The sequence below is a fragment of the Castor canadensis genome, chromosome 11, assembly GCF_047511655.1.
Source record: "Castor canadensis chromosome 11, mCasCan1.hap1v2, whole genome shotgun sequence".
NCBI classification, from domain to species: Eukaryota; Metazoa; Chordata; class Mammalia; order Rodentia; family Castoridae; genus Castor; species Castor canadensis.
The window spans coordinates 20042629-20054679 of NC_133396.1; the positions used below are offsets into that span (position 1 = coordinate 20042629).

General features: G+C 48.2%; 1 protein-coding gene across 1 annotated transcript; it reads right to left on the reverse strand.

The window, feature by feature from the left end:
* Window positions 1–5261: 5261 nt before the first annotated feature.
* On the reverse strand, window positions 5262–8940 carry Krt35 (keratin 35). The gene is made up of 7 exons (XM_020152063.2): window positions 8470–8940; window positions 7585–7667; window positions 7261–7417; window positions 6987–7148; window positions 6616–6741; window positions 5919–6139; window positions 5262–5701 (listed from the first exon to the last, which is right to left on the reverse strand). Exons 1-7 carry the CDS (start codon window positions 8938–8940, stop codon window positions 5554–5556), a joined length of 1368 nt encoding a protein of 455 aa, XP_020007652.1. The 3' UTR covers window positions 5262–5553.
* Window positions 8941–12051: the final 3111 nt, after the last annotated feature.

The window sequence follows — 12051 nt, forward strand, 5'->3', positions numbered from 1 at the left end:
CAGGTCTACAGAAAGGTGGCTGCCCCTTTTTAATGAGGGCATTCCTGTGGGAAGAGCCCTGGCCCCTTAATGCGGAAATGTGTGGGTGATAGAAGCTGCCCTGATACTGGCAGTGTCATAAATCTAGAGGGATAGGAAAGAAACCCTTTAAGGCTAAAGGAATAAACATATTATCATCCTCCCATGAAAATCAGATCAGCGAGGAGAGAATGAACTTAAGGCATGGAAAGTTTAGGAATCCAAACATCTTTTCAGTTGGATGTAACTGAGAAAGGGAAAGGTTAGGCCCCTCCTCTTGGAAAAGCAATTCAATGTCATGAACACCTCCAGGAGGCAGATGCTCTATCTTGACCACTTCTGGAGCCTCCACTCAATGATTGCTGAGCCATGGACACAGTTGTCAAGTGTTTGACTGTTGTCTGTTGAGACTGAGGTTGAACAGGCTGAAACTGGCTCTGCTTTCACTTCCTGCAGAGGTAGACAGGGAGGGCTTACTTTGTGACTCCAGAGAGTGGAAGCAGTGTGAATTAGTTCCTTTGAAAAGGGACACTCTGCAGCCCTGGGATGAGCTAAGCCAGGAGATCAGCATCAGGTGTCCCCAGTTATAGGAGCCTTGGGCATTTCCTTAAAGCAGCATGCTAGACCAGAGTCCTCAGCCCTGGTTGCTTACACAATGAATGTTTAATATGTGTGTGTGTAATGTAGCCACTTTTTTACTCACACTCTTCTCCATATAATGTTAGAATATTAAGTATTCAGGTTATATTCCCAGAAGTGTTGATAAAGAGGTAGACAAAGGAAAGCACCACCCATTGCTTAAGAGAAGTCCACCTTCTAATTTGTGCTGTGACCTTGAGACAGTCGCTTTGCCTCTCTGAGCCTCAGCTTCTTTAAAATTGAAAAGGTTAGATTAAGTTATCTCTGGGTTTGGTTTCCAATAACAACCATAATTCCAGGAGGTTTGTCTGAATGGACTGTTTGGAGAAGACAGAGGCACCAGATGGAATGTGTGTGTGGTAGCGATGCCAGCCACGTGGAACAAGCCACCCTTCACAATCATAACTAGCAATCATTGGATGTACACAAGTGCCAGGCACCATGCTGGGTACCTGGCATTCATTTGCCCATTTATTCCTCATCACCCTTCAAAAACCATAAGGAAAATATTATTATAATAGATTGTAGCAGTGCTTCTCAAAGTGGAGTCCTAAGACCAGCAGCATCAACATCACTCAAGAACATATTAGAAATATTATTTTTCAGGCCTACTCCAGACCTACTGAGTCAGCAACTCTGAAAATGGGGCCCAGCAATCTGGGTATAGCAGGACCTCCAAGTGATTTTGGAAACCACTGAGGTAGACAAGTATGTATGTTAACAGTAGCCACTGGAATTCCTCTTGTGGAAGAAAATGATCTTTACTTGAAAATATTTCTTGAGATAAAAGGTGGGACCCCAAGTGATGATTTTGGCTGGCAAAACATCAGAGGGAAAAGGAGAGAAGAATTTAAAGATCCCAGAAAAATCGTAGAAGGAAAAAATGAGGTGGAGAGACACCAAGATGATGGGAGAGTGTCACCAGAAAACCCTCAGTAAAATCTACTTAGTTCAAGTGCTTGGCCTGATGCTGGTGATCCCAGCACTCAGGAGGTGGAGGAGAGGATCTTGCCTCACTAGAGGCTGCATAGTGAGACCCTATCTCAAAATATTTTTTTTTAATTTAAGCTTGGCATAAGCAGGGTTTTACATTATGCAGGATGCCGCTATGTTCAAAGCTACAGAAGATCACAGTTGGACTGGAGGTGTGGCTCAAGCGGTAGAGAGCCTGCTTTGCAATCATGAAGCCCTGAGTTCAAACCCCAGTTCCACCAAAAAAAAAAAAAAACCCAGAAGATCACAGTTACAGCCAATATGCCAGATCTAGGGGGCATCTCTCAGGCTCTGGTGGAGAGGCAGGAAAGGTAGTCACAGAGCAAGTAGGGCGTAGTCACTTTTCAGATGATTCTAACATTTGTTCACTGTACCTCAACTTCTCTAAGTCCAAAGCAAATTACTAGGCAAATTTGTTCAGAGAGAAAAGAGATGAAGGTGATGCAGAGAAAGCTACTGAAGTGGGAGAAACAAGTAAGAAATGCTGGGGAGAGCGTGAGGCTGGTAGGTCCATGGCAAAGGGCCTATTTAAACAGGGTAGCAAGGTTGTCTGTCGGGACCTGTCCCAAGACTGTTTCTACCCTGTCCCACCCCCAATTCTCCTGCAGAAAATCAGATGCTCCTCCTTTGAAAAAACAATATCCCCAGAGAAAAGACTTAGAAAAACTGAATTTAGGTAGTTCTCTCATCCAAAATGCCAGTTTGTCAACCTGCTCATATGCGTGGTAGCTTCTATCAGTTTTTAGTGTCTCATCATTAAATACGTACAAAAAGATCACTAGACATTTGAAGGAAACTTCCAACATTAAAAACAGAGATCAAACAAAACAATGAAAAGGGAAAATGGGGAAACAGAAACAATGCAGAATCCAGAATTATGCATATTTTTTAATAACAACCTCAGAGATATGTATACCAGTTATATTCATGAAACAAGAACTGAATGTCATAACAGAGGAATAAACAGAGAACTTTTAATTTCTTAGAATATAAAAATATGAAAATTAAAAATTCAGCTCAAATGTTTGAAATTAAAGGTGTGAGGAAGGGCAGAACTAAGGTATAGTCAAAACTAAAGATCAGACCTGGTAGTGCTAAGGTCTGTTTCAGAGCTGCCCTGAGCCCCCTGTACTCCCAGTTGTGTTGCCCAAGGGCCCTCTATCTAGAGAATCATCATGCAACCCTGGCTGCATATGAATGTCATCTACACAGCTTTCAAAAATCTCCATACTGGACCACATCCCAGACCAACCAAAGCAGAGTTTCTGGGGGTCAAAGAAGGCATGACATTTTTTTTCTGTTATTGTTGTTGTCATTTTGGTGGAACTGAGGTTTGAACTCAGGGCTTCACACTTACAAAGTAGGTGCTGTACTGCTTGAACATGACTCCAGTTCATTTTTTTCTAGTTATTTTGAAGATGGGGGTCTTGCAAACTATTTGCCTGGGTAGCCTCAAACCATGCTCCTCCAGATCTCAGCCTCCCAAGTAGCTAGGATTACAGGTGTGAGCCACCAGCACCTGGCTACACTTAACTCTTTCTTATGGACTTGGTAGTTTTTTGCTCCACTTTCCTGAGGTTTCTCTGACTTGACAACAGTTCCCCTGAAAATCTCCAGCAGTTCTCAGTCATGCTGAAAGGAACAGATGAAAGAGCCCATGTTCGCCTGGGCTGGCCTCAAATCATGATCTTCCCAATCTCAGTCTCTCAAGTAGCTAGGATTATAGGCATGAGCCACTGGCACCTGGCTATGAGTGTTTTTTAAAGTTCTCCAGGTCATTCCAGTATGCAGACAAGGCTGAGAACTAGCTGGGTGAAAACAGTGTTACCATTTTATAAGCACAAGCAAATGAAGTAAATAATAATTAGAGGCAAGGTGGCCCACAATCTGGTTAGCTCTATCTAGGAGGGACTTGGAATGGAATGGTGGCTTGTGCCACCAAGAGTACCATAAAGAAGAAGAGTGTGACTTATACAAAACAGACTTCTCTTGGAGCCATGTGCTCAAGAGAGCATCTAGTACTGTCATAACATCCCCATGACTCCAGTTCAGAGCTGGAATTAAATGACAAATCACATAACTGGCATATCCACCATAGCTGGCTGATTTGACTGGGCATTGCTGCCTGGAAGGAAACCTCAGAAGTGAAGTCCCAGTCTCACTGTAATCCAGTCATCCAACTAGAAGAAAGAGTAAATGTTGACAGTTTTCCAAATGCCCTTTGTATGCTCAGCCAAGTATCAGGGGTTTACAGCATAGTAGGTGTCATGTTCTCTATTTTTCTCAGTAGTAAACTGAGATTGAGAAAGGGACTTTGGCCTAGTAGTGCTCCTACATACAGTAACAGATGGGGCTGGAATTTGAACCCAGATCCATCTGACCCCATGCCCTGAGCCCACATTCCTTACACTAATGTCTTAGCCTCCTCCCACCACTGAAGTGGAAAGGGACAGAAAAAGTGAGTGTCCTTACTATGCCATCCCAAGGCCTCCCTCCCACATGATCCAATCCTTCCCCTGGTATCTAACACACTGTGCTCAGTGAAGGTTTGTTGAATGAAATGAATAATCCTGAGACCACTGGAAGACTAAACCTTTGCAAAATCAGCCAAAGTGTTCCCAGAAAACCAAAGCTAGGGTGGTCAGATTGCCAGAAGCAGGGAGTTGACAGAGGCCAAAGGCCTCTTGTACAGGGGGCTAAAAGGGGAAGAATCAACAGTTGAATCAGGGTAAACTCTACAGACATACAGAAGGGGCAGGTCTTGGGCTTGCCTCATTAGCATCCTTTCACCAGTCTGTTCCCCACCTTTGCATTATGACAGCCCTCTAAATATCACTCAGGCTTCTTAGCAGGTACTCTTGACATCTTTGAAGAGCACATGTCCTTCTCTCTAGCTTAGAAATTGCTACCTTCACCCCTGTCCCTTTTGCATTGGGATTGGTAGAACTTGGTGCTTGCCTAGCCTGCTAAGGAAGATATTCTGGGCATGAATGAGAGCCTTGAGGCCAAGATGCTAGAGCTCCCATATCCATTTGACTTGTTGTATGCCTCATCGGATGCCAAGAACACAGGAGAATGTGCAGAAGCTTCCTAAGGGCAAGAGCATCTGAGTTAAGTCCCAAAGGCCAGCTCACTCTCCATCTCATGTGTGTGGTAGGACATGCATTGCTAAGGATTGCTGCTGAATCAGAAGGGCTTTATGAAAGGACTGCAAAGGGAAGAGGGGAGGTGATAAGAATGTACCCGTAAAAGTATCCTGGATGTGAGGCACTGATGAGGACCTAAAAAGCTTCCCTTTAAACAGATCTTACTTTTACCAGTCCTGTGCTGGAATCCCAAGGGTGGCCATGCATACTAAGAGGGAGAGTAGAAAGGTCTGGTAACACCTGTCACCACGTTGAAATCTTAGAGAAAGGTCTTCATCAGGGAAGCCAGCCAAAAATTAGGCTGGCTATAAGCTATAGGCTTCTAGCTACCCTGATCAGGGTCATAAGGACCCTGTCATCCCCAAAGTCACCCTTGGCCAAACATCCCATGTTCATCTGCCCAACACTCTCACTCCCTGAACCCAGCAGGACACAAACCAACACAGGAACAATGTGAGTCAGTCATCCAGAGCCAGAACAAACACCCTTTATTGTTCTACCAACAGACACCCTGCATTGCACTTCAGAACCTACTGGAACACACCCAGAAAGGAAGCCCGACCCAGGAATCATCCTCAGAACAGAGATCTTGTGCCCATTGAAATGATAAGTGTTGAGGCCTTTGGGTAGCCAGCCTCAGTGACAGCTCTAAGAAACTTTAAGGCATGTATTTGTAGTGAGCCCTATCAGGGCCTGGGCCTGGGTCTGGGCTCTCCATAGAGATAAGGGACTGTAAAACCTTCTGGGTCAGCTACTCTCAGAACCGGCCCCCTGGGCAGGGCACACAAACAGGGCGGGGGCTGCAGGCTGTGCGGGCTGCACCAGGACCACAGGAAGCAGCAGGAAGACAGGGGAGGCTTGACTTAGAGGGTGAGTAGTCAGGGGCACACGGGTTGCATGGGAGCCTAGGAGACCAAAAAGAGTCAGGTTACTATGGTTTTCCAGGTGTTATTTTTGATAACTCTGAACACATCCCAGAATGTGCCAACTTGAAAATCACCGAATCCTGCCCCCTTACCGAAAGAGAAATGGAGACCCCAGGACGAACACCATGTAGTGCCCCCCCCATCCCAGAACTATGGAGACTGTTCAGAAGAGGAGAGAAAATACAGTGATACTCACTTGCTGTCCTCGCTCTCCAGCAAGCCCCGGTACGTGTTGATCTCGCACTCCAGCCGGGCCCGGACATCCAGCAACACCTGGTACTCCTGGTTCTGACGCTCCAGGTCAGCCCGGATCTCACCCAGTTGGGACTCCACACTGCTGATCAGGCACTGCATCTGGGACAGCTGGGAGCTGTAGCGGGCCTCCGTCTCTGCCAGGGTGGTGTCCAAAGCATCTCTCTGAGAGGGCAAGGGTTATGGAAGGAAGAAGGAGTTTAGAGGTCAGAAAAAGAGCAAATAAGATCCATCTGGGTCTCAGTAGGCTTCAGAATCCCAGAACAGGAGCTCAGAGCATCACTTTAAGCTGGAACAAACCACAGTCAGACATCTCATTTGAGATGGCCCAACCAGCCTCTTCGATCCATAGAGTATCTCCCTGTTAAATGGCATCTTTGAGTAGCTGACAGTTACTCAGAAAATGGATCTGTTTACACAAGTGGAGGAGCTACTGCCAAAACATGTCGGGTACTACAGATCTCTTGTCTTTTGACACTAGGGAGTTTGTGATTGGGGCTTGTCCCTCATTCCTCTTCTCTGCACTGCTGATCAAGAACTTGAACCCCTGGATCCTGCCTCTGGTCAGAACACGGAAGCTGGAGGGATGTGCATTTCTAGGCTTGGTCAAGAAGAAGCTCCTCCCCAACCTTAGAGCTCACCATGCTCTGCTGGGCCTGCAGCTCGATCTCCAGGGCATTGACAGTGCGTCTCAGCTCCATGATCTCTGCCTGGCAGGACTGCAGCTGCTCTGAGCTGGACACCACCTGCTGGTTTAGCTCCTCAGTCTGAAACACACATACACACAAGCCCTGGTCAGAAACCCTGGGATCTCAGTTTCAAACGTCTACAGGGGCTATTTAGAATCATCATTCAAGAAGGGCCTTCCAGATCACCCAGATCATTTCACACTTGTTGCTTAGAAACCTGGCCAAGGTTGCACAGTGAGGTCAAAATAGAGACTAGTGCCCCAGGGTCACTCCCATGCAACAGACATGTGCCTCTGTTGCACTGCCTGCTTCCAGGTACCTACCTGGTTGTCAAACCAGTCCTCAGCATCCCTGCGGTTATTCTCCACCAGAGTCTCATACTGGCACCTCATTTCATCCAGAACACGGTTCAAGTCAACAGGAGGAGCGGCATCTACCTCGACGTTGAGCCGATCACCAAGCTGGCAACGCAGTGAGTTCACTTCCTGTGACACAGACCAGGGTCAGCATTAACTTTCCAGTTGATTGCATCCCCTGTGTTCACCTCCTCCCACATGCTTACCTCTGCCCCATGCTCAACTCCTCCCCCACACTTACCTCCTCATGGTTCTTCTTGAGGCAAAGTAGCTCCTCCTTCAGGGCCTCCACCTGTGCCTCAAGGTCTGCCTTACACAGGGTCAGGTCATCCAAGATCCTACGCAAGCCATTGATATCAGCTTCCACCAGCTGCCGCAGGGACACCTCTGTTTCATACCTGCAGGCACAGAACAAGTTGTCTGCAGCAGCATTTCATTTTGTATATAAGTCAGGACCCAACAAAGACTGGCCTGGTACTATGAACCTTGCCTTTGTGCCTCAGTGATTGAATGTAGCCGAGACCCTGAGGCCAGCCCCCAACCAAGAGTGAGCAGGACCACTCACTTGGTCCTGAAGTCATCTGCAGCCAGCTTGGCGTTGTCAATCTGCACCACCAGCCTAGCATTCTCAGACTTGCTGCACAGTGTCTGGGGACATAAAGAAGTGATCTCAGTATAAGCATGGGCATTCTGCTGGTGAAAGCACACCAGATCTAGCAGGAACTGCCCCTAGACGGGTGTAGTGGCTCATCCTGGGCTGCTGAAAGTTTGAGGCTCCATAAGAGATTGCAGGCAGCTGGAGGGATGAGACTGTGAAATCTCTAAGGGCCCTCCCGCTGTGGTCTGTCTGTGACCTGTAACCTGGGCCCAGAACACAGGATGTGGACATGCTGCAGAAAAGGCCCAGATGGTGGAATGAGGTGTTTTCCTGCCTTTCTGTCTCCCAGACCTGCTGGAAACCTGAAGCATATCATTGTCATCAGAATACCCTATGATTCTCTGATCATAAATGGACCCTTTCAGGATCCAGCTGTGACTTTCAGGAGATGTGGGATGGGCAAGAAAGAAACTTCTCCGAGTCACTGATAGGAAAATTAATCTGTAATAATCACATCAAATCCAATCCACTTACCTTTGAAAATGAGGAAATTAAAACTCATAAAAGCAGACAAGGGTACCAAAGATCACACCAGCTGTTGGTTCACACATCCCAAATTCAAGCTCTGGCTCTACTAATTGCCACCTGGGTCATTTAACCAACCTGAATCTCTATGTTCTCATCTGTGTGATGGGCTGATGACACTTCCCTCATATGGTTATTGGGAGGAACAAAAGAGGCCACAGAACATGTCCCAGGGGAGCAGGGCTACCACTACACAGGTCCTGGCTTTCAATGCAAAGCTGGTGACTACAGGCTTCTGGGCAACCAAAGCCACTCTGAACCTCTCACCTTCTTCTGGAGCTCCTCAATGGTCCGGAAGTAGGACTGGTAGTCAGGACACATGTAGGGCACTTGTTGCTCACACCATTCACGGATGCGGCTCTCCAGGCTGGCATTCTCCTGCTCCAGCTGGTGCACCTTCTCCAGGTAGCTGGCCAGGCGGTCGTTCAGGGACTGCATAGTCTCCTTCTCATTGCCGGTGAGGATGCCCTCCCCAAACCAGCCTCCACCCACACTGTAGCTGGTAGCAAAGCTCCCATTGGGGAGGCAGAGAGCAGGGAGGCAGCTGGAGGCCCGGTAGCCACTTCTGCCCAGCCCTAATGAGCACACAGAGAAACTCCGAGCCCCTCGGGAGAGACTCGGGAGCTTGCAAGAGCTGCTGGAGTACATCTCGGACACACGTGTTGAACCACTTCTAGCCCCACCTGGGCTCTTGAGGGATCCAGAGGAGAAGCTGGCCTTGAGGCATTTGGAAGCCATTGCTGCAACAGCCCAGATGCAAGTGGTAGATCTCAGAGACTAGAAACCCCAACGTGGAGAAGCCGCTCCTCTGCCAGGCTTTATACCTCTGCCCCAGAGGGTGTTGGTTGGCCCTTACAAAGTGTTTTCTCCTCATTAAAGTTAATACCGCTTTCTATCAAAACCCCTCATTAACCTGTTATTTAGCTTCCCCTGAACATTTCATGGCCTCATAAAATAGAAGCCCCGTTGGACTGGTGACTACACGGAGACTCACCCCCACCACCCCATGTCCCTGGGAAGACTAAGTCTCTCTGTCGGTTCTTCAAAGCCGCCTGTCATCAGAGCCAAGACCTCAGCCTCCTCGTTAAGCAGGCGTGGGAGCCCAGCTACTGCCTTGCTTTGTCTCCTTTGATGGGCTGGCTCCAGGGAACATCAGGCCTGAAGGTAGCAGGAAGGCAGTGGTCTTACAGCCCTGCACAGATATAAAAGGCTCTTGAATTGACTCAGAAGATATGGCCATAGTGACCAACTCTTCCAGTGTCCCCAAGACTGTTCTGATTTTGATTATAAGGAACTCTGAATCCTTGACAAAATGGGACATCTGGTCACTCTCAGTACAGCAGAGCTTTGATGGACACTCCCCTACCCCCTCCCTTGCCTGGAAGTTCATTCAGGTTATGTAGCTTCAGCTCCAGCCAAAATGACCAATCAGCTCATTGGACACTTGTTCTTGGTGACATGAACAGGTCATGTCTAGGAGAGCATGACTTCCCCAGCAATGGATGGAAAATTGAGAAGACTTTCCTTCTGGTTGCCTGAGGAAGGGGGAGGTAAGGGTGTGTCCTTGATTCCCAGGCTTCTTCAGTAGGCACAAAGAGCCTGGCCTTCTCAGGCTTGTCTCTACTGTGGGAGCTGGGTGAGCCAATGCCTGGAAAGCTTGATGACACATCTAACAAATCCAATCTGAAAGCAAGTGACACCTGGAAGACAGACTGAGGGCTGAGTGATAGGGGAGGTAGAGCTGGTGGTGGGTCTCCTCATCAGGTGAGACCCTGTGGGGCTTGCCTCCTGGTTTGCCCTGCGATTTGGGGTCCTACTTACTCTCATAGGGACACTGATTATCATTCCATAAGGAAAATGATGGTGAGCTGAGCACCAGCAGTGACCCAGGCATGACACTCAGTGTTTCCCCAGGTGTGGTCTCACTTAATCCCCAGAATTGCTCTGTGATCCTGGGCTTATGGTCCCTACTTTGAAGCTTTGGCAGAGATGACGAGAACTTGCTTAGTGCTCCCAGCTGGTGACTAGCAAAACCTGGAATCCTATCCCAGGCTCCTGGACACGATGGGGTCCATGGAGAACAGAGAGAGTCAGGGTGGACTCCCCCAGGCGATGGCCTGCACCATTTGGTGTCCCAGGAGAAGCAGCACAGCATTATGGTTACTTCTGAACTTGTGAGTTCAATTCCCAGCCCCACCACAAACCAACTTCTTTCACTTCTCTGGGTCTCTGTTTCCTCTTCATAAACTGGGAAGAACATAATATACCTGTTCCCGCAGGTTACATAATATGTTTGATGAATCTCCAACAACACCTGCTCTTGGTAAGCACTCATAGCGGCAGCTGCTGTGATTGCTGGTCCTGGTACAAGTGTGGTCTTGTACTGGGACTGGCGACGCCAAGCAGCTGTCATTACAGAGCGTGGATGAGCTCTGAGCACACAGGTCACCGTCCCATGAGCCAGGTGCGTGGATTTGGGGCCTCCAGATATAGAGCTCCGATTAGTCACTATGCCCTTTCTACATGACAGCACCCACCCAGCACAATTTAGCATCCCATTGGCTGTCTCAACCTCTCCTCCCTGGGGATCGATGCCTCAGTGCAAAGCATGCAGCTGAGCTGAGGGCCAGGCTGAGTCTCCTTGGATGTTTGTTTCCCACCCGTGTGGATGATGGGCTCCACCTCGCCCTACTAATCCACAGTCTCCTGGGAACAGGCTCTAGGTTCAGCAAGGGCCACCCTGGAGCCATCAGCCCAGAGAAGCCATAGAAGGAAGCCTGGAAAACCCTGTGCTTTCTGCATAGCCCCAGGGTCACGTGGATTCCCAGGCAGTCTTTTGCACCTGTGCTGCCCAGAAGGGGACCAAATGTGATTCAGATTTGAATGCTCTCCCGAACAGTCAATGGGACCAACCATCCTTCACTGAGCACTTGGCACCTGCTGGGTCCTGTGCTCACTTTCTCCATGCATTCTCTCATTTAGTCCTCACAACAACCTCATGAGATCAGCATCACTGATAGCCCCATTTATTAGACAAGTAAACTGAGACCTGGAATGTTTCAGGAGTCTGCCTGAGGTCACACAGCCAGTGAACAGCAGTCAGCAGAACCAGCCCTTTTTCAAGGTATGCTCTCTCCTTGAAGCTCCCCAGGTAACACAGACATGAATAGAAGAGTGCTGACTTCCACAGGAGGACTCAATGAATGATTTATCCAAGATCCACAAGGGCTTTCAGAGAGACAACAGCCCGGGCCTTCTGGCTTCAGACCTTGGGCCTACTCCACTGCCTCTGGGGTCCAGTCCCAGCAGCCCTTCTCCCTGGAGCCTGCTCCCTGCTTTAGCCCTCCTATGCCCTCCTAATGCTGAGCACCCATAGTAGTGACTGGTGGAGGATCTCTTGGCCCTCCATTGGCTGCTGTCTCTGATTGTCTTGCATTTCAGTCTCATCTTCCCAGAGCACTGGGTAGAGATTGACTTGGGTATTAGCCATATCCCCTATAGAGACAAGCATAGTCCTGGGCTCCTATATGTCTCAGAATGAGTAATGAATGAATGAATGAATGAATGAGTGGGATAAATGATTTGCTCATGTTCAACTGTGTTAATTTAGGAAAGAAAGAAAGGATTATAAGAGTAAGGGAGCATAGAAAGGGAGAGAAAGAAGAAAGAAAGACAAAAAAGTAAGTAGGAAGGGAGAAAAACAGTCAGCCTTAGGAATCCTACTTTTTAGAAATAAAGAGGTAGAGATTCCAAGATGGGAAGGAATTAGGCATCTCTGCAGGGAACTGCACCTACCCAAACAAGCCAGGCCCTCTGGAAGAGGACAAAAGCCAACTGCCCAAAGGAAAT